General features: G+C 40.7%; 1 protein-coding gene across 7 annotated transcripts in view; it reads right to left on the reverse strand.

Moving 5' to 3' along the window:
• LOC131469629 (unconventional myosin-IXAa-like) overlaps window positions 1-24119 on the reverse strand; it is a 120377-nt gene that overhangs the window by 45702 nt on the left and 50556 nt on the right. For 6 of the 7 annotated variants that reach the window (XM_058644811.1, XM_058644808.1, XM_058644812.1 and 3 more), the window contains exons 3-8: window positions 15025-15119; window positions 14462-14524; window positions 10552-10651; window positions 8480-8533; window positions 3162-3259; window positions 1822-1948 (exon numbers count right to left, since the gene is read on the reverse strand). In XM_058644811.1, coding sequence (XP_058500794.1) covers window positions 1822-1948; window positions 3162-3259; window positions 8480-8533; window positions 10552-10651; window positions 14462-14524; window positions 15025-15119 — 537 coding nt within the window. The remainder of the gene's footprint in view (window positions 1-1821; window positions 1949-3161; window positions 3260-8479; window positions 8534-10551; window positions 10652-14461; window positions 14525-15024; window positions 15120-24119) is intronic. The other variant, XM_058644810.1, reaches the window with a different exon arrangement.

Consider the following 24119-nt stretch of genomic DNA (forward strand, 5'->3'; position numbering starts at 1 on the left):
CCTCAGGGCACATAGTTGCTGCCTGTGCACCAGCATAATTCGCATCAATATAACCTTGAACTTATAACACTAAGCCCTGAGCATGTGGGCAGCATGTGGCGGAGAGTCAGATACCAGTGAGGATGCTAATGAATGGGGACCAAGTCAGGCTCCATAGTCATAACATCCCCACGGTGCTGTTGACAGGAGTCTCCGGCACACTCTGGACAACAAACACATCCGCGCAATCGCTGCAATTTGTACCGAGGGACAGGGAGGAGGGGACACCGTCCCTCTGTCCCGACGTAAATCAGAGTGGACGATGAGTTTATGTTTGTGTGTCAGAGATCTAAGATCTCTAAGATTACAGATCAACCCACTGTCAGCTAATTATATTTAGTGGCATACAATATTTGTTTAAAAGCAAGAAAATGTTAAAAAAATATATATAATTTAATCTATTGAAATATAACTTTGCACTATGAACACATTGACTTGAAACTCTGGAAATAAAGACTTTACAAATAATGGATACAATGAAATAAATAGTTACAATAAAAAAAACGACTACAGTGCTTAACAAAAAATGACATAAACCACCACCCAAAGCCACAGCTGTCCTAAATGAACAGCACTGGTAATTATCTGAATCAATGTTTATGTTTCTGTAATGGTTAATACACCAGTACATAGATGCTCTTTAACCCAAAGCATTTCTTTTATTGTTTATTATATTATTGTTATCCATTCATTTTAGAATTTACTGTTTTACAAAAAAAAAACAGGAAAACATAATAAAGCACATGATTATCTCTTGATTAAGATGTCAAATTATAGTTATTTACTTTGTTTAATTTGTTTTAGTGGTTGAATGTTAGGGCTTGGTTTATGTGAGTCGGCTCAAATGTGGGTATAAAAAGGTGAATTCAGTTTGTTATTTGCCAAATAAATGACTAATATTTTTAGTTTTAAAAGATTTCCAAAATATTTATGTATTCTCATTGTTATGACTGGTGGTCTAATACATTTGTTAAGCACTGTAGGTACCATAGGTATGAGTAACACAATCATATTTTATTAAGATCATTCTGCTATTATTATTCATGAAAGATTTAAAACTTTTAAGTAAGTTTGTAAAATTGGAAATGTAAGTTTTCAACATGAAAACATTTAAAAGTTTACAGCAGCGTAAGACAGAGATTTAAATAGAACAAAATGTCAATTAAATAATTTAAAATAGAAAAGCCATTTTAGTGATAATAGTAAGGATTTGCCTCGGTGTCGGACACGTTGCTATGACAGTTTAAATATGATGTAACCACGTGGGTTTCATCGGGAGAACAACAGGTTGTTCCTCGCCTACGCACAACACGCGGCAACACAAGAGCTCTGAAAATAGCTTCTGCACGCTGAGAACGTTGTGGAAGTGCTGGACGGTTGGAGGACTCTTTAGGACGTCAAGCACCTCTTAACTTCTGCTGTCACCACAAGCTGTGCTTGTGCACCGAGAGCCATTTTGTTCTGTTTTTTAAGTCTGTGGAGTTTTAATGATCTTCAATGCAGTTGAATGTAATGGAATCACTTTGGGAGACAAAAGAAAGCACGTCGGGAGAGAAACTAAGCCCTGTGGTAAAGCCCTGTTCCCATTCTTTATTTTTATTATCCCTCAAAGTATTTAGTGTCAGCAGACAAAACACATTGTCTTTTTTTGACTCAATGGATGTGGGTACTTTTTTTGCGAAAAATATTTTTGTTGCAACATAGAATATGTTGATTTGGACTTTATACTGATGCTGAGTAAATGTGAGTTAAAAGGAGGATGACGCGGATCACGCTGCTCACCTCTAGCAGCTCTGAGACGATGGGCAGGACCTCGGGGTTGCAGATGTCGATTGAATCGTCCCTGTAGGTTTTCTTCTTGTAGCGGATGTTGCCCAGGTGGAGGATTGCAGACAGCAGGGAGAAAATCCTGATGACGAAGAAGAAAGACTCTTTTTGATCATGCATTCATGTTATTTTTGGGTAAGTGAAGCGCTGCCTCATTGAGCAGGATTTAGAATAAAGTACTTTTCGACATCTCTGTCTACGGATGGCCTGATATATATACCAATACCTGTCCAACACATTTTCTGCACTGATGCATTAACCACAGAGCCATGACCAGCCATTTCACAAACATAATGCTAAATATTCTACTCTCAAATGTGAGACAATGTGACGTAGTTAAAAAGAACTGCTGCTGCTTTTGCTATACAAACAAACTTGCACTTGAGTGTTAAGCTTCTTTTCTTCTTTCAGTGTCTTATCTCTCTTTACAGCCTGTGCTTTCTGAAGCATTTAAGTGAGGTCAGATTTAAAAAAATTTACCAGTAAAGGACAGATACCGATACTCAGAATCGTATCATCTCTCATCCCTGCACCAAAGATATGCTGAGAAAATCCTTAAGCATCTTATTTCCCTTTAAATCTGTCTCATCATGGAGAGAAAGAAAACAGAAGTGCCATTTTACAATCAACCTCTGATTGAAGCTGCATACTCCAGACGCGAGCAGCTGATTTTAACCCCGCAGCTACATCTCCAGTCACCAGTCTGTCAAGCACCACCCTCGCTGGACTCATCTCTGATGGTGAGGAGTCCACTCACAGGTGGGAGATTGATAACAAAACAGTCAAGATGGTTGTACACTTCAGGAAGAATCCAGCCCCACTCTCACTTCCTGGGCACCATCATCAGCTTGGACTTGTCCTTGGCCGCAGTGAATCATTTATTTAGTGGAGAGAGAGGAATTGTACACTTGCAGGACTCTGAAGAGGGCCGTTAAGATTGTAGCTGGCAGCAGACTGAAGTCCATCAGGACCAAAACCAAGAACAGCTGCTGGTCTCCTCAACCAGGCCAGGGTCGTCCTCTGACTTACATTCCCCTGATACTCTGGATTTTGCATTGTTTTCCAACTGCTAATTTATCAATAATCTCAATTATAAATCAGAAGAACAAGAAAACAAGATACAACATGCTTTTGACTCAGTCTGTGTAACCACATCTGCTGCGCTGGAAATCATTCTCCAGAGGAGATCTCTGCAGAACTGCAAGTCCTCTGATGACATTTCAGACCCTGACTCTAAGCGACAGCAGGGCTGAGGCTCTGAAACCATTTACAGTAATAAAGAAAGCTCATCTTACTGTTTGCGCGTGGTGGGGAGGAAGCCGACCATCTCCATGGCCAGCTGTAGCCGCTCGAAGTCGTGTTTCAGATCCTCTCCTTCCACGGTGAAGCAGTCCTGTTGGTGTCAGGCGGAAACAAACAAAGACGAGAGGGCGAGAAGAGGGAGAGGGAGTCAGTCAGCATTAATGTCACAAAGGATAAAGAATATATGACACAGCAATGTGACCTAAAGCAGCAGATGAGAAGAATCCATGCAGTTCCACTGCAGATGGCGAGGACCTGATGCTCTGTGAAAATCATGGATGTACAAACTCTGCAATGTCCTGCAAAAGCTGACAGATGTTTGACTACGGCACATTGTTCCATGCACAAGCTGCACACCTCGCCTTTAAGAAAAACAACACCTGATAATGACTTTTTATGGAAAATTATAATCACAAGCAGGACATCATTTCTGCTCAGATTATAAAAGAACCCAGGTCACATCCAAGACTTCGAGTCCTCAACTCATTTTGCCCCATTTGTCCGAGGATTTACGTTCGCACAAGATATTCTCTCGTTATTATTACACACAACCTTATCACGTTATAACAAGAAAATGAATTACCTCTAATGTTGAATTATCACTTTAAATCAACATAAAATGTGTCATGATATAATGAGATCAATTACGTCAAATTATTTGGGGGCGTGGCTTCTGTAACTTCATTGTGAACCATTTAAGATCTCCTTTTATGCCCTCCTAATCCTGTGATACAGAATTTTGTACAACAGAGTTTGGACTTCACTGTAAACTTGCCAATACGAGTTTAAATCCCATATTATAAACGTCCAGGAAGAGGAACACTCAGTCAAAAGTATATTTTAAACTCCGACACCTCTATTCTGAAATGATCTAAAGAAAACCCTGTGTAGTGTTTCCCTGTTAAAGGAAACGCTGATTTAATGATTGTTGGTTTATTCATGAATGAGTTATGAGTAATAAATGAGCACTCTTTGCATGTGTGTGTGTGTGTGTGTGTGTGTGTGTCTCCTCTAGCCCTGCAGTCAGGTTAGCTTGTCTCCAGCAGTGAACATCTCTCAGGCTGTAATTAGCACATACCACAGCAACCGGCCAGCGAGCGAAGACACAAGAACCCATAATCCACAATCTGGATTTACCTCTTCAACATTCAACACGCCTCTCTGCTTTCCCCATTGTTTTCCTTTGGTTTAAAAGCGGCATATTTCTCCACCGAGCATCTCCAACTGCAACACAGGGGTTTGGATGCGAGTGACGCCGAGACCCAGTTTTTATAAATTGCCAGGTATTTTGACCTCGGTGCCAGCGCAGCACAATCTGATATGTCGAAGCGACTAGAGAAAATAAAGAGATCAGATTTTGACTGGTCGTAAGAGAATACATCAGTGGAAAACTGGAATTGTAGCTATTGGTGCGAAGACAAAAAAAATACCGAGCGCGAGTGAGGAGCGATCCGTTTCCATAATTTGAAACAAATATTTATCACATGAGAATTTGAAGCTAAATTTATGTCATTTGGCACATTTTTGGTGCAGAGTTTAAGTTTTTCATTTATGCTCATGGACAAAGCCATAAACTGGACGTCTTCTGTAAACAGAACACCAGAAATCGTGGGTGGTAGTTGAAGACATAAGGCAAAAACAATGGTAAAACCTTTCTGAGAGACTTGGCGAGTCGTTAAGTTGAGTTGAGTTCTGTGCTCTCTCCCGTTACTTACCATGACCCATCCATGATTCATGGTGAGGCACCCGCTTCATAGTTGTTGTATTTTTTCCAAAAACAACATGCGACCCCGTCACTAGACATTCCACACGACCAAAAACCATAGACACCCAAACAGGCACAAAATGCACACCCACAGCAGAACCAAACACCAGACTGCACACACCAAATACAAACATCCAGGAAATGTTTGGTCTTTGGGATCTTTGATCTATTACTAGTTTTTTTGTTTTTTTTATGTGTCACATTGTTTATTTTTCTATTTTCGGGCTCCAGACTCTGGATGTGGAATCTGTGTCCTCCAGACTGTATGTCACTGTACAGAGAGCCGAGTGCCTCCACTTGGTGCGGCGTGCTCCGTGCACTTCGACCAAAGGCAGAGAACAGAGGTTAAATAGGCCGAAAAGGCTTGTTCGACGCTTAGACAGCTGTCAGGGAGCTGCCGAGCCTTTTCTGTGTGTTTACACAGTGACATCATTTCCTTGGGGTCACAGACTGGTGAGGTCACTGACTGACCCTTGAGAGAGACAGTGTGTCAGCATACTGGGGGGGGGGGGGGGGGGGGGGGGGGGAGATTCAGGGGGTGTAAGGGAAAAATAAAAGAGAGAGACGACGCTGGGGAATAAAAAAAAAAAAGGATGATGCAGAGACACCAGCTGTGTTCAAGGAATAGTTCCTAAATTCATTCCTTTGGAAGTGTTATCTCGCCTTTTTGAAAAAAACATGAACAGAAACACATAAATCAAAAATGTTTTGATTTTCTGGAGAGTGGTTTGTGTTTGTGTTTCCAAATTTAGTTGGTGAGCCGTCATCAGGGTCATACCACACAGACAAGCTGTACTTTTTTTCCCACTTAGTAACTGCTGTTCCAAACCGGTGGGGCCAGTGTTATGATCTGGGGTTGCTGCTTGGTCAGGTCTAGGTTTTGCCCAAAAAAATCACTTAAATATACTGGTTGATATATGGGTTTTTTGGGAATATTCCAAGACGACACCGTCAGGATTCATCTGGCTCAAATAGTGAAACAGAATACATCATTTTGAGTCCATTAAGAATCTTTGGGATGTTCTGGTGAAGACTGAGCACAGCTGTACAAATCTCCCATCTCAACACATGGTCTTGGTGAAATGAATGTTGTAACAATGGATGTGTGCCAGAATCAGGTTTTAAGGTGGTCCAGTGAAATATTAGAAATATTAGAGTGTGTGATTTTTTCTCTTTTGGCCAGACAGTGCACTTCAAGTGTTACAAGAGGTTTATCCCAAACCTTATTGGAAGCAGGTCAAATGAAAGCACACTGCACAGCTGCAGTGTGACATGGTGAGATGCTCCAATAAAACCAAAAGTCGTTTGTTACTTTTAGTGTGAATAGAATGAGCTTTTATGTCATTATACCTGCGTATAATGATATTTTGTGTGGCTAGAACCTACGTTCAAGTAATAAATAAGACAAAAGGGAAATGTAAAAAAATGCACCAACTAATAAGAGAATAGAAAATCCAAATTTGCACATGTATAACATTACATTGTATAAAAATTGCACACACAACCAAGCTATGGTGTGTGAATACTGAAGCTTCAGAGGCTTTACACAGCAGCAGTCTTGTTAACTTTTGGGTGCTAACGTATAGCTTACTGCTTCTCTAAAGACAGCCACCAAAAGTCTATAGAAATCTGTTGTAAAAATAATCCCGACCTTCAACTGATTCAATTTTGCCAATATGTTGCTAAATATGGTAATTTCATGGCGTAATGAGGTGCAGATTATTCTGTGGGAATAGCCTGTTAACCCAAAATGACGGCACCTTATGAAAGGTGAGCATTTGGCACTGAATTGTGACTAAAACTGGAAAAAAAAGTGTTGTTTTCGAAAATAGGAGGCAAGAGGCAAAGTCAAAGTAACATAATCCAACACAATCTAATCCCAGTGACCAAACATTACTTCAGGTGGAGGCTGGCAAAACAGGGATTAGTTCACAGAGCAGTGGGACAGCAAACACACAGGACATGGAGCACACACTGAGAGCGAAGCTGCACAATGTACAGTATGTACTACACACAGTCGGCCTTTTGAGAACTATTCAACTGTGGAAGAAAATTATGTTTCCTCTAAAACTACTATTGGTATGCTGTTTTGAATTTGCTCTCTGACTTTATTTAAATTGACTTATTCTTCTTTGGTGTTTTACAGTAGCTGGCATCTGAAATGCTGCATCACTTCTTTAATCTTCTTCTTCTTCTTCTTCCTCTGCGTCAATAACTAGCCTTTATAGATTAATGATATCGATGTTAATGTTGTTAAATAAGCAGCTCCAGTCGCTGACCTCACACCACAACATACACTTGCAGTGAACATAGACGACGTAGTGATCACTTCATAATCAGGGACAGAACACAGCGCGCACTCACGAAAATATCTTGTTTATTTTAGATATTTTATCGGTAACATCTAAGCGTTCAACAGCGTAGGATAGTTTATCAGAGAGTTGAAGATATGAGGGTTACTGCAGGTGTGGATTAACGTCCGCTTCTGCAGGTTTCCACAGAAATATTCAATCTTTCATATACTCTTTCTTCTCTGAGGATTTAAAGTGTGCAGTGAACTCTGACGGCTGCTCATTCTTGCAGAAACCTTCTCTATTATCGTGGCGGTGTAAACACAACAGAGTCAAGTGACGTACAAAACTGCATATACTCTCATCACATATGTATTTCAGTCTTAAAGGTTAATCTATGCATTATAACTCCTCGCCCTCATTTGAAGTCTGAAGTCTAAGACTGAAAACCTTGACATGTTTCCACATTACATTTTACTCTTGTAGTTACAACAACCATCAATATTTGACCTGGTTTTTGATTCATACTATTTAAGCCCTCTTTCCTACACAGAGTAATCAACAACAATTTTGCATCAGTCCATATGATAAAGTCTAAAAATGTCATTTAAGGCTTACAGTATGTTATGTTTTTAACTGTCTTATCTGACCTTTATTTTAATAATATTTGGTTGGCTGCTGGTATCTTTATGTTAAAGGAACAAACTACCTTTTTTTTTTACTCTGGGACCTCGTTGTCTACACGGAGTGAAGCTGAGTCTTCCCTTTAAAGAAGATGTTCCACAATTTAAGAGCCATTTCCTAGAAGCAAAGCATCCAAAGCCAAATATCAGTTTAAAGGGATTCCTTCAAGACATTGTATATCGTATTGCCATGCTACTTGGTTTCAAAAGAAAATGAGAACAATAAGAACATGTTTTCCAAACTTGTTCCTAGTGATTCTTCAAATACCCACTTGAAATGAAACCCTGAATTTAGAAGAACAAAGACTCCTCCAATCCAATAAAACAATAACATTAAGGAATCCTTTTAAACCTTTCAGAGGCCGTTTTTCATGGAGCACAAGCAGCTGAGGTCAGTGCAGTGTCCGTCTATATCCATTCCACTCAAAGCAGATGTATGTGCGCGTGTGTGTGTGTGTGTGTGCACAGCAGCGAGACAACACGACAAAAACTGGCACCAAAAACCCAGAGTACCACGGCACACCCATGAGCACAGACGCACACAGACAGCTCGTCATCCACGTAATACTGACCAGCTCGCTCTCATAGTAATTGTCCCAGTGGAGTTTGTGCGATTTCTTTGTCATCTGGAAGCAAGGCAGAGCGGGGGTTTAAAAGGCATTGACGACACACACTTTCAGGAGACTCAGAAACATTACACATGCTGTTTGTTCATATGTAGGAAAAACAATCCTCACACAGGCAAACAGAATAACTGAATCCAGGATGTGACCTCATCAGAAATGACAGTGGTTTGAATTTCAGAAACCACGTAATCCAGATCAGTGTCTGACGACTCATTGTTTTGGGAATGCATAACCCTTTTTTTCAAATACGTCAGTATTCAAATCTGCTTCTTTCACTCTGTCAAAGTAACAGAGATTTGATTGACTGAAAAAATGTAGATAAAAAGTGTCCCTTGTGTCTTGTGGATTTTTTTAAACATTGTTGATATCGTGATTTTTTTTTTTGTAGTAATGGTCATATTTTATAGGCTGGACTTTTCCACTACACAGTTCTAGCACTACTCGGCTCAGCACGGCTCGACTCTACTCGTTTTGGTATCAGGCACTCCTTTTTTATTACTATAGTACCTCCTCAATGCATGAAACTGCCGTGATGTTATTCTATAAGTGACACAAACACACAAACCATTCACAAGCAAAACAACTCTTTACGTTGTACTGAATGATTAGAATCAGTTCATTAAAAAGATTAGTTCAGTACTTCCTGTATGACCAGAGCACAGTCACTGAAAGAAAATATGGCTCCACGGCTGGTGATTCGGCTCACGATCGCCAGCTTTCCGCAGTGCTGTCGCTAAATACGCCAGACTCCTATGTTAAATACTGAGATTTTAAAAATTTCCTTGCTAAATGTTGGAGATTAACACATGTTTTCGGGATTTTTTTAAGTCTTTTTAACTGATCTACAGTTCGGCTTGATTCTTGTGTCGGACGTCGAGCTCATGACTCTTCCAGTGACGGCTCTGGTTCTCTGACCAATCAGTGACCGGCAGTCTGTTGACGTCACTTTTTAGTATCGGCTGTAATAAAAAAACACCAGGTACCAGGTACTATCGCTATGATAATAAGAGTAGAGTCGAGCTAGGAGTGTATAGTGGTAAAGTGCCATTAGATACAAAACTCCATCTATCTATCTATCTATCTATCTATCTATCTATCTATCAACAGGCAGACACACAGAAAACACAAGCTCTAAATATGTATAATAGTTTTGCTCCTCTGTGACAGTGTTTATGTGAGCAGTGTGGGAGTGTCTGTTTGTCAGAAAGACATAAACAAACAAACACACACACAAGGAAAAACACATGTGACCGTCAGCATCCTCTGCACGAGAGGAAGTCGGTGCCAGATTAACTCCCGGGTCCTGCTGTTGTCATGGAAACAGAGCTGCATAGTAACAGGCAGCCAGCGAGGAAAGAAGTGGGGGTTGTTGTCGTGGGGATTGAAGGGGACAAAAAAAAAACTGTAACTGTTTTGGGGAAGCCAAACCAGAGGAACAAAGAACATTTCTGTCTCTTCCTTTATTTTACCATATGAAGGGGAAATATGAATCCTGCTACACATCTGCAGCCTACAGTCGGGGGGTTTGGGGACGTACACAGCATGCTAACACATCCCCACACACACACACACACACACACACACGGGACACACAAAGATGAGGGATTGAAATTATTTGGGCTGATGAAATCAGCGCTTTGGAGCGTTGGGAAGTGTTCCCGATAAACACGTAAATAAGATCCAGCAGACAGAAAGGGAGGGTGGGGAGGCAGAGACATTTCTATCATCTTTAACATTCTCATCCATTTCTTATATTAGGGATCAATGTTACAGTGATTATACATGTAATTTATATATAACCATAACCATAACATTACCCCTATATAAAACCATAAATCCAAGTCATGTTGTTGCAGCAGGTTCCAGCAACGACAACCTTCTTTTCTTCACACTGATTGGTAAAGCTGATCACAACAACACAATTCTTGTTTTCAGGAGCAGAATTTATATCATCAGCACACAATGCAACACAAAATATCTTCATGTTTGTGTGTGTGTGTGTGTGTGTGTATGCTGACCTGATTGAGGTAGTGATATTCCTCAGGTTGAAGAAGGTGGAAGGATTTCCTCTCCTCTTCACTCGCTCCAGCCAACAGGTAGTAGAACACATGATAGTTCCTGCAGGTGCAAAAACACCCGTTAATCACTAGACGCACACGCAGAATATTTGAATATTAGAAATCCCCTCAGAGGTGAACTGAGGACGACAGCTTTCACAGCCGACTGCGTGCCTGAAATGGCTCCAGCTAAAGCTGTGGAGCAGAGCGCTCTCTGTGTGTGCATCTTCTGACAAACAGACCACATCTTTGACCGTGCAGGTTCACCTTACACAGCAGCAGTGTGGTGTGTGGGCCCAAGGTAATAAAGGCCTTTGACAAAGGCCGAGGCTGTGGTCAACGCACTGAGACGTAATTCTATTACAGCTGGAAACAAGCTTCACTTCTCTGCACGGGCACATTACGTGTTTGATGGAGTGTCGGAAAGTTGGGGGAGTCCAGGGAGAATACTAAAAAAGTCCCAGAGTTTAAGTGGTAGGTGGGAGGATTATATTTCATTATTTTCTTCTGAATCGCGTTACACAATGTGTACATTACATGACTGACGGTCCACGATGTCTGATGGGTGGATCAAAAATAATAATAGGACTAATAAACTGCCAGCTCAGACAGCAGAATTAGCCCCTTGCTCCAGTGATGTGGCTATATCTATAGCTTTTATTTTAATGTAGGACAGTATAGGCGATTACAGCGTGTCTCATGGAATAGTGTTGTAAATGTGTTTAGTTTCAGTTTGGCAGTTTTGTCTGTGACAGCTGATAGAGGAGCAGATGGCTTCGGATGGAAAATGTGTCACGGTGTTACGTTTGTGTTGTTCCAGAGAGTCTGTGTTCATCGCCCTGTACGACTGATCACCGACACACAGTAATAACCATGCACAGTTACAGTCCAGCCACAGTTGTAGCTCCACAACACCGTTACATTGGTCTGCCGTCCTTATCTCTGTATACATTCACTCGCAGGAAATTGATGTATTGAACGGAATGTGCTGCTCGGTGGCAACATGTCCTAGTTAGTATTTGGCAGTTTCCAGCGGACTTATTACGTCACAGACGAGGGGTGGGTGAAAATATTGATTTGGTGCAAGACAATAATCAATACGCCAGGACAAATATTGATATTTTAATTGACGAATTAAGGTGCTGTAAAGTAAATAGTCCACAAATGTAGCAGCCTGGATTTTGCCATGTTTTCTCTTCTTTTCTTCACCTTCTCTGTACTATGGGCTCTATATGGGCAAGAAATGATATCTCGATGATAACAATATTTAGTCAATATCTTTGATTTTAATTAGTTAACTTATTAATTGTTGCTTAAATATTATATATATATATACACACATATATATATATATATATATATATATATTATATATATTTCAGGAAAACAACTCTTATTTTCTTTAAACGTTAGTGTTCAAGTCCAAATTCAAAGACTTGAATGACAGTGTTGAACTGCAGGTAAACATTCAGATGCTCTACTGTGAGGTTAATTGTGTAGCATAATAGCAAGAGCAACCAGTCAGTGCAACAACAACGAACGCAACACAACGGAGCAACTTGTTTTGCTTCGCTCGGTTTGTGGCAGCACGACATCAAACTTTGTATGACAATAGACTGCGGGCGCTGAAGAAACCCCAGTCGCAGGGGAGTGACGCGTTTCTGCCGCCCACCCATACCGTACCATTACTCTGGTACCCCAAGGGAAGGATACCGGAAAAACTGCGCGGTTATTTTGCTACTATTCCTAATGGAAATGCAAACGTACTGTACCAAACACGCTGAATTACGACATGCAGTTGTCATTCAATTGTACATTATCAGTGTGAGTTTGTTGGGAGGGGAATGCTAACTGCAGCAACAGACAGGAAGTTAGCCAAAATTCAACATTGCTCACAGTGGCTTTAAATTCTGCAGTGACACATTTTGTTCAGGAGTAAAGTTTTTGCTGTTTACTCTGCTGCCGTCTCTCACATGTTTTGAATGAATGAAACACATTTAGCATAAAGTAGACACATTTTGGGGAAAAGGCTCGTGTGCTTTCGTAGTGTTTGTAGCGTCGCTGCTTTCTCTTTGCCTCGTCTTCTCTTTCCAAATATCTCCTGCCCTGTTCTGGATTTAATCATCCATTACGACATTCCTCAACTGTTGTTGTTCTTCTGGGTGTTTTATGGCAGTTGGCATCGACCATAAAAATAGCGAACTCAATCTGCAGCAGTGTTTACCAAACTGTTTTTATAAGGGGACACACTTTTTAAACATGACAAACAATTGCAGCCCAATTCATTACATACAATCATGATGAAAAGCTCATTTTCCGCATAACATTTCTGCCAATTTTGTGAAACCTAATATTATTGTGAATAATTATGTAAACCAGACGTTCCCTAGAGACAAACAAATGAATGACAGCTTCATTTGAGGCACATTCAATTTAAAACATACAAATATACACATGTGAAAGTTGGTGTGTGGTTAAACAGAACAGTCCTGACTACAAGACTGTGTGGTGCATTCAAATTCACCCATAAACTGTTTTTTTGTGATAAGTGAACAAAGTCATGACAGCATCCCTGGAAAGCCCACCTCGTTCCCTCCCTTGTGTTTCGTTTTTTTCTTCTTCTTTCTTTCTTTCTTTCTCTGGGGTCGTACAGAGGCAACCAGTCATGGAACAGACTTTGAGATTTAAGATAGTTTGTAGTTTATAATCAGCCTGCTGGCTCTCCCGCCACCTCTCTGTTTCAGGTCGGGGGCCGTCTGGGAGGTCCTGTCTTGAATTTCTACCCTATCAATATGGCCGCCAGGGCCTGTCATCGCGATGAAATAGGAACCTCAGGCCAATCAGGGTTAAAGGGATTAGATGACCGGTGGAGGGGTTTATTGTTTTTTTTCCTTTCTTCCCTCACAAAGCCATTATTCTGGGGAGACTTTTTTTTTATACAGCTGCCTATGAGAGATATGGGGACAGAGCTGGTGGAGAAAAGAAAATGTGTGTGTTGACAGAGAAGAAAAACTACTTTAAAGATGTGGGTGCAGGTGGAAACGCTTACTCTGTGTGTACAAGTTCACAGTCTGAGAGACAATATATGGTATGTATATATATATATATATATATATATATATATTATAGGGATATATAGTGATCTATTTGAAAAGCAACAAGTAGAGTGAATAGACCGACTAAACAAGGAACACCACTTAACTCTATGATTTCTCACAATACGTACATTTCCTCTTCTTCTATTCCAGAGCATGCATACTAAAGCTATTTAATAAAATACAACGGAGTAAACTGTTTTCATGCATGAACAAATGGAGATGCACGTTTGACAGTTGAGGGAAGGGCAGAGTTGTATTTCAGATGGACACCTGATATATCTTCATCTCGCAGAGGAAATGAAGGCTCATCAGCGACGGAAAACACACAAGTACGTACAGTGGATATGGATTTGAAATCTTATCTCTCCCACTAGTTCCAGTTTCTGGTGAGGCTTATATCACATCCGCCAGGTCTACTTAGGGTTTATTATTTTGCTTTAACTTAAGTCAGTTTAAAGTTTTCGAGGGAAAAGTGCAAAATAGCCCACAAGCTGCTGGTTTTGTGTCATTGTCACTTTTCGGTGAGAAATAAAGGATTGCTACAATTGCAAATTAGATCATCATAAATATATTAAAAACATCTTTGTACAATAATCAATGAATTATTGTATTATTCCCTTATTGTATGTCAATCTATCATAGAGTAGAGGAGGGCCTGGGGCAAAAAAGTCACCATGTATTAAGTGCTGTATCTGATAAAGAAGCCAGTACAGAATAAAGCACAGTATCATCAGTCTGATGAGTGACTGTATCATGCTGCTGTCTCCACTCACCTCTCATTGTGCTCCTGATAAACCAGACGTGATTTCTCCAGCAGGTACTTCTCCACATATGCACTGAAAACACCACACATACATTAAGTAAGAAGAAGAAGAAATACACAGATTTAACAAAAATGTCAAACAGTAGGATCTGTTTGGGATCATGACCTTTTTTATTGACATTTGGGAAAAATAATAAATATTAGTTACGTGTAATGCTCACATAAAAACACTAAATTAAACATTTAACACATTCTTAAGGACAATACTGAAAGCTAAAAACACTTGTCAGTAACACATTATGACATAGACATAGATTTATGGCATTTAGTTTGTCCTTATTCATTTGTTTTATTTTAAAGCGGTTTATAACACTGTTTTTTAAAAGGTTTAGGCTACTGGTGAGTGTATCCATTTAGCTGGAGCACTAAAGGAGGGAGAATTATCTGGAGTCATAATCCAGGGAGAACCAGGGTTAACAAGAGTAACCTATGTTTTTGTCTATTTGACTGTGGGTCTCTTTTTTGTGTGTGTGTGTTTTTTTTGTTTTTTTGAAGCATGAAAGTGCGTCTCACCCTCTGACAGTGCCACTCTCCTGGTAGTTGACCTGGATGAACTTGCCAAAGCGGCTGGAGTTGTTGTTGTGGGCCGTCTTGGCATTCCCGAAAGCCTGAGGAGAGAATGGACAGAGTCACCTCAGGGGTCAACATGTGGAGGTGATCGGCAGGTAGTTTGAGCAGTTTGATGCTGAGGTAACGCTCAACATCTAAGAAATGACTCAATGAATAAACAACAAATAAATGTAATGTCTGTAATGTCTCTAAGTCTACTACTGTACCAAACAACTGTATATTAAACCGTTTGGTTCTAAAGTATGTGTTCTAGGCTACAAGGTACTAAAATACTGTGTATCTACAGGCAAACTTAATGATGGGAACTGAGCTGTGGGCCAAAGTGAAAAAATGTGTTAGGAGAAAAGCTACCAATCACAGCATTGTAACAGAGGTCAGGAGGCCTGCAAGAGGCATGAACACACACACACACATGCACACACACGCACACACACACACACCATGGTCTAAACTGCCAAATTCCTATGAAGGCAAACACTGCAGAGCTGAAAACAGACACAGTTACAACTCGTGGGAGTGAGAAAGCGGGTCTCTCGCTCTCTCACACGCACACACACACACACACACACACACGTACACACACATACAGGTTGTCCATCATTAGAGGCCCCTGGAGGACTCATTCAGCTTCTCATTAGGAGTCTCATAGACCTTAATGGAGAGAGGCGAGGAGAAGAGAGGAGCGAGGAAACAAGATGAGTGACATGAAAGGAAAAAAGGGAGCCAGAACGGAGATAAGAACGATGTTGCACAGTAAAGAAAAATCCCCCAAAAAATAAAATACAAAAACAAAAGAGACTTGCAAATTAGATTAGAACAAGAGATTGGAAAGAATAATGAGGAGCATAAGGGATAATGTAAGGAGGAGGAGGAGGAGGAGCAGAAGGGAGAAATTATTAAGTGAGTAGTGGGAGACATTAGAGAGGCAGAGGCATATATTTTCATTTTTCAGCATTACAGTTCACAGCAGCAGCAGAGGTGAACATTCAGACTGATGCAATCAGTAGTTGGACCTTATGATAAATGACTGACACAAAGCAGAGAAGGTGAGAAGTGGGAGGGAGAGAGAGAAGTGAGTGTGAGGTAATTGATTGTATAGCTGCTGAGTAAACACTATACAGCTCTGAAATAACACGGTTAATACAAAATAAATCCTCCTGAATGAGGCTTTGATGTCTGCGATGATTCATTCAAAAACATCCTCCCACCTCCAGCCAGACACACAATTTTCACAGCCAATCAGCAAACAGGCTGAAAGAATAACAGAGTCTATCTACTGTTCATCTCATTCTTCAAATTGACCCATCTTTCTCCATCCATAGAGAAAAAGGGTCCAATGGGTGAAAGTCAACCACAGAGAGAGGAGTGAACAAAATGTAAATCGAAACTGTTATTCACACAGTAATCACAGACCTTTTATCCTCAATCATCCCTGGATATAATGTAAGAGACCTTCAGTGGCACAATATTTCCACTTAAAAGATTTGGAGTAAAATCCTTTTCCTGAACTGACTGAACTTAGAGTAAAATAAACCCGGCTCAACGGTCAAGGACGATAAAAAAAAAAACTGCTGGCAGGACACAGAGTGGGAAGAGGAACACTTTTGTGTGTGTGTACATAGTGTTTAAGGTGATGATCACTTCTATATGTTTGCCATACCATATGTAGTGAGTTAGTGTGTGTGTGTGTGTGTGTGTGTGCGTGTGTGTGCCGGAGAGAGAGGAAGATTAACGAGCAGGGCAGCAGTGCCTGGATGATTTAATGGTGAACTCTTGCTTCATGGTCAGCGCCTGCTGTGACCACAGCACAGGAAAACACACAGTGAGACACAGTGATTACTCTTTGAGTGTGTTTGTGTATGTGAATGTGTGCTAAACATGTACGTTTGTGCGTATGGGCTCAGACACAAAGTCAAGGATAAAAAGGGAGAATGCAGTAACATCCTACATGCATGGCCTCATTACTTTGCTTCATGTTTATCTTTTCTTTCTTTCCCCTCATTTCTACCGTCTGTCTGTCTGTCTGCCGACTACCCACCAAAACTAAGACTGTACATACAAGATCAGTACCAGCCAGGACAGTATAGTATTGTATAGTATAGTATAGCATAGTATAGTACAATACCGTATAGTATAGTATAGTATAGTGTAGTGTAGTATAGTATAGTGAAGTGTAGTGTAGTACAGTACAATATCGTATAGTATACTAGTGTAGTATAGTACAATATCATATAGTACAGTATAGTATTGTATAGTATAGTATAGTGTAGTATAGTACAATATCATATAGTATAGTATAGTATTGTATAGTTTAGTGTAGTATAGTACAATATCGTATAGTATAGTATAGTATAGTATTGTATAGTTTAGTGTAGTATAGTACAATATCATATAGTATAGTATAGTATAGTATTGTATAGTTTAGTGTAGTATAGTACAATATCGTATAGTAGAGTATAGTATAGTATTGTATTGTATAGTATAGTATAATATAACATAGCACAGTATAATATAATATAGTACAGTACAGTAGATTATAGTGCAACATAGTATTGTATAGTACAGTACATTATCAAACATTTTACACATTTGCAGTTATGACTGTTGAAATGAATAAAAGACTATACTTCACAGAATCCATAATTTATGTCAATTTGAAAGATTTTATAATTTCAAATCAAAACTTAGAACGATTGTGTCACGTTTCAAGGTGATAGACTGGAGAAAACGTCAAGTAGGCTACTACAACGTACAAAGAAGAATAATTCCCATAGACTTTTACATTGCCATTTCATTAAAGACTGAACTAACCCCAGCTCTCCCAGCATATCCAGCAGTGCCATATGGAGTCCAGCTTAACCAGGCATAGATTTTATGTTAAATGATTTGTTGACCCCAAGGGGCGATGTGTGTATGTGCATCAGAATGGCTACTTTAGCTTGATAGTGACAGTATGCTAATGTATGCTTATGCGCTACGTACGTTAGCCCCTGCGGCCTCGTCCACACTGTCCCTTTACGTTAGCCAGTTGTTTTCCTCCACCACAGCAGAAAACCTGAGCTCCTGAGCCTCAGAGGCAGCAAACAGTGCGGCTGCTATTTCAGCACAGGATTAAACATAGTGTTGAGGAGAGGGAGCATGGGAGAATGCTAATTAGTATGTCAAGAATTTCCTTCAAGTGTGGGCTAAAGTCAGCTCATGCTCATATCCTGGTTTCCCTCCTATCATGTACTTATTTCCGTTTTCTTTCTTCTTCTTTTTTGAAGCATTTCCTAAACATGCTGCAGAGGAAGCTGACCTTCTGTGGTAGACCTCAGACATTTTGAGATATTTCTTGTTGGTCCTTTGTTAAGAAAATGTGTATGAGCATTTGCTACTCAGCAAACAACACAATGTGAAATTATTGTAGACAGATATATATATGTATATATATTGCATTTATATGTAGACAGATAAAAGAAGCTGAGGACAGAGTCATTTTCATGCAACTAAATTCATGTATTTCTTTTATCTTTTTTGTGCTAGATAAAGGGAAGCTGTTTTTTTTTTTTTCTTATACCACCTTCTTCACCATGACAACCACTGTGTCAGTCAGGCATTGGACAACCACACAGTGAATTACAGAATGTTGGTGCAACAGCAGATCTAGTAAATGCCAACACTTGTACAGACACATTAACTCTCCAGATCACAGGCACGAGGGAGCGACACCCTATTTACTGCTTCAGTAAACAATTACAACATGACAGCGGTGGAACTGATACGCACAAAAAGTCACTCATGGCAAATGAGATGCACGTTTGACGGCTTCATCGCTGGTAAAGTAACATACATACACTACACAGTGACAGTCCTTGAAAGAACTTAAAACTAACAAAGGAAAAGCACAAATTAGAGAGAAAAATTACAATTCTTCCAAAAGTACATTCAAGAGATTAACTGCAAATGTGTACAACCCCACCCTGTAATCAAAGGCTTCAGTACAGTAGCTTATCGCCGGGTTTACTCCAGGGGACTAACTTCAGTCCTCTTGCTTCTTGAAGCAGCCGTCTGCTCCTTTGTGTTTCACAGTGTGATGAAAATGCAGAACAACACAGAAACCGAGGACTGTGGGGCAAAACTCGAACTTAACAGTTCATCTAACATATTATGGCCGATGTATGAAACTCAGTAGTGCATTGCCACACAACAAGCCTAATATGTTAGACTATACACAATAGGGTGGGTGTTTTTTGAGGGCTACAGTACTAAAAGGGTAAAGAGGTAATAAGTGCCTTTTGTGTTGTTTTACGGCAGCAGTCGTCCATAATGTTGCATTACTGCCTCCTCATTCACTTTTCTTTGATTCCATGCAGTGTGGATTCACCCTGAGGCTGAGTCTCTTCTTAGACCCAAGGCTTTTTCTTGTTTTGTTTGAAGGCTTTACTACTTCCACGTTCACCGAGGGACTCGCAGCTCAGTGAGATGACATCACATCACATTCCTCCACTAACAGATGCTTCACGTGGCAAGCTGAGAAAACAGACGGTGAGTTTGTGTGTGTGTGTGTGTGTGTGTGTGTGTGTGTGTGTGTGTGTGGGGCTTGAAAGAGCTTTAATACCAGCCATTCGTCTGGGTGTGCGGTCAGGCTTGAGAATAGAGCGGGTGGATTTGTGTGAAGAGCTCTGGCTGTGTTTGCATTCCCTTCAGGTGCATTACATCTTTTATCTCTTGAAGACTCACTCAGCACTGAGCTGGTAAACTAGCGTCACGTGCACCTGCACAGTCGCAAACCTTCATACTTAGTGAAGTGACCGGTGTTTGTCACCAGCAGCTGGGAGGCTGACTCATGAAGTGTGAATTACAGCGTATTAAGCAGCATGTTGTGCTTTTGATGCGTGATGTTTTCGAGAGTCTCTGATGTTATTGAACACAACACAACGCCCTCATGATCTGCGTGTTTGAAATGAGACAGTGCAGCTCCAAACTGACTACTTCTACGATGAGATTAGACAGGACGACAATGTCAATTTTCCTTTCTCTACATCTCATATCTGCAACTTGTTTTCAACTTTGTGAAAGTTTATCTCCCACTCCCCAGACTCTCTCTCTTCTTTCAGTTTCCTTTCTCTATCTTCAGACACACGTGATGAGCTCCTCTCTCTAGGAAAAAAGAGGGGAGGGAGGGAGAGAGAGGGGAGGAGGACGAGTACAATTATGTAACCCTAACAGCTTTACCACTGATTAACACAGTATACTGCATACCAGTATTTGATCCATAAAACGAGGTAAGAACAAAAAAAAAGTATATGCATGCATATAAATGAACTGTATAATAAATGCAGCTGCAATCACTGTTGCCCTTACTAAGTTTTGAAAAGAAGAGAGTGGGAATGACTGAGCTGACATTTAGTGTCTGTGGAGATGATTCCAGTCATATGCAGCAGAAACCTGAAATGATGGTGCGGGTTTTGTGGATAAGTAAGTGGAAAAGGCTGCAGGAACGAAGAGCACGACTGATGCTATGGATATTGAGTAATGAGCAAAGATAAGGTGGAGTTCTACCAATAAGGGTGTTATAAATTCACAGAAACCAGTGTTTTACGCTTATATTGCAAGGAACATCCGTCTGTTCATCACATAAACGTCTAACGCTCGCTTGACAGGGACGAACAGGGAATAGTGAATGAATTTGCGAGAATTCTAAAGACATAACGAGAAACACATCCGTATTACATGATTATAATCAGGTACAGATTGGACTCTCTTTGGCTTCAGGTTTCTGAAGAGCGGGTTTCTTCTCCATGTGGGTGTAGTTATTGGCTAACAGTGCTCTGCAATTAGGTGACACACCGAGACGGAGGTTCTTTTCATGTGGCAAGTATTAGCAGTTAACATCACAGCCCTAATGACCGGTGTTTGACTGTAGACTCTAGCGTGGTGACTATCATCCAGTTGGGTCGAGGCCCAATATTTATTGTCCAATTTGACCTCAAGGAGGTTTCCGACTGAGCAACTAGCTGATTTTGGCTTGTGGATAAAATAAAAGCCACAGCTTGTAAAATATAAAATGCTTACTATGAATATATGCGGTTGCACCCAAGTGAGAGTTAATATACTTTACAGAGGAGAGAAATTATGCACTGACTCTCAGTGTGGATCATTGAAGGGGTAGACATAAAAATGAGTTGCAGAAGAGAGAGTGATATGAATCCGAGCTCACATGGCTGCGCATGGACAGAAAATAAACAACCAGAAACACTGATTCTATCCAGAGATTCAGAGCACGTTGTAGAACGGCCTCATCTTCCTGTGCATATAAATTCAAAAATCATCAACAACGAGGATGAACAGGCCTCTCCCTCTACGTCTAAAGAACAGAGTCTCTGCACACATGCAGGATGTGTGTGTGCATGACTGTACAATATTCATCATCTGCAGCTCTTCGTTATTGTGTGTCGTGGTTCTCTCAGGGTTGTCCTTTCAACAGAAGCCCATTACTCCCGTCCATTCACACACATGCAGGCCTGGAACACAAACACACAGGTTTGAGCAGCTCCTAGGACACTGACTTCTACTCATTTGGACAAGCCTAAACAAAGTGTTATATCTAAACTTAACCATAACTAGTTAATGCCTAACCCTGAGCCTAACATTACTATTCAAGTCGGAGCTGTAAATGTAACCAGCTCCTCAGAAATGAAGTTCTACTTCATTAGAGCCAGGTTTTGGTCTCCATCAGAACGACTCATTTCTGTGTTGACGAGACGTGTTACCCAGCTTTTAATAGGTGCAATATGCAACATTTAGCCTTCGAAGACGTCAGTAAATGGATATTACCTGTGTAAATATAACACCAACAATGTGAGTACTGATGTCTTGAGCAGAGAGTAACGTCAAATTCCTTCTCTGTGCGTTGATAGTGGGGCCTCTGTTTTGGTAGCTGGTCCAGCAGTTGCATTTGAGTACCGCAGGAAATGCCAGAACCTGTATATAAATATGCTGCATTCAAATGGGCATGTGAGCACATTTGAACACTCCTGCTTTACATTCATGACCAGTTATCTCCAAGTATTCTGGAATCTGATGTGTATGTCGTGGATACAAGTTTATGAGTTCCACTTGAATGTTGTAAGTTATGAGCCACTCTGCCGTGGCAGAAAGTGGCTCTAAATTCAAATAAAATACTGTAAATAAGGAAGGAAAGGATCTTTAATGACATTATACAACTGAAATTGCACAGATGTCAGATGTCATATGGAGGGTTGCTTCAACCTGACTGAATGTGTCTAACATTCACACAATTTGATGGTGGGAAGAAACACAGGGAGAAAATGCAAACTCCACACAGAAAGGTCCCAGGCCAGGATTCGAACCTCCTTGCTGTGAGGCAACGGTGCTAACCGCTAAGCTTGAGTCAACGTCTCCACAAAATATGTCCAAAAAGTAGTATAGTATTCTCCTCTCAGCTCTATTATCATCATACTTTGAATCTCATTATCACTAATGAGCTGTGGTCAACTTTAACTTAGTGTAATTATATTCTTTATTTTGACTTATGTTATGTAGTGAACAGTAATAAACAGAGATCCCGAGGCAGGAGATAGGCAGATAATATGAAACAACTGTCCCTCATTGTGGTTATGTGTAAGGTCACGTGTCTTCAGCTACAGGCCACAGAGACATCCTGCTGAAACTGCATCTGACCTGAACTTTAAAACCCCGGAAGTGAACCTCAAAGGGCCCTTTGAACGTATAAGGAATGTCCACACACGGTCACAAAACTCATCAGATTATAGTGCGTGTTGCTTAAGCATGATAAAACACCCATAAACACGGTGTGTCGCACCACTTTACCGTCTTGCTCATGAGAACTAAAGGGAGAAGCAGCCGAACCTGTGACCGTGTGGTGTGTGCGAGTCTCATTTGTAATCATGTGTCAGGAAACGTGCCTGAATGCACTTAATGCTTTCATGTGAAGTGAAAAGTACAGTGTCAATCCCACGCAGCCAAACACGTCTGCACACAGGAACGTTAGATAGCACGTGGAGTGCTGGGCCACATCTGGATCTCATTGGCCTCAGGAAGGGCTGAACACACAGGCCCAATAAAAGCAAGCTCTCCACTGCACAGGACTGTCAACAGAGCCTCCACTACAGCCAGTGAGGAGGTGGAGAGAGGAGAGAGAGATAAAGAGGAGGGGGGGCGTGCACAGGGACATCACGGAAATATGGGAACTGGTCGAGGTACACAGGAGGGAGGAGAGGAAGAAGATAATAAGAGACCAACACTTTAACAGAGACACTGTCAACACTGGACTAGACCACATATTCATCCAGCAGAACAGATCAACAACCTCAAATATTGTGGACTCTTCACATAAAATGAGCACTTTTTCATCAACATCTCGCTGCAGTCCATGATAATGAAGCCCAAAGCAACGTCCTCTGTCCCCTCGCCTCCTGCTGTTGTTTTCAAAAGCTTAATTCAAGCCATGCTGCTGTACTGTTCCCTCTGCTCACCATCTGCAACATAAACAAACCCAGCAGCATCTCTCTCTCACTCACTCATCCTCACACACACATACACACAGCTCTGTCCTCGTCCCTCCTATAATGTCACAAAAACAGCCTCCATGATGAGCCCCTGTCTCCTAGAGCAGTACATTTAACCTGCAGTATGTACATGGGCACGTTATTTACATGAACAGTGTTTATATACCATGCTCACTTGAGACGCAACAGTGTCGTCTGAATCCATCTGAAAGGGGCTGACAAAACCAAAACATGAATTATTTGTTAAAATGTCTGCATTTCTTCTGATTGAATCCTGATTGAGTAACATATGGACCTTGCATGTCTGCCTGTAAAGCACAGTGTGTGTGTGTGTGTGTGTGTGTGTGTGTGTGTGTGTATGCTTGTATTTGATATCTCTTTAGGACCTTTTCTAGCATAAGCAACAGCCTTATGAGGACCAGTTGTCCAGACCAAAACCTGGTCCTAATGGAACAAAATCTCTTTTCTGATAAACTGGTTAAGTAATAGGACAAAGATTTGTTA

Source organism: Solea solea, chromosome 12 (assembly GCF_958295425.1).
Source record: "Solea solea chromosome 12, fSolSol10.1, whole genome shotgun sequence".
Classification (NCBI taxonomy): domain Eukaryota; kingdom Metazoa; phylum Chordata; class Actinopteri; order Pleuronectiformes; family Soleidae; genus Solea; species Solea solea.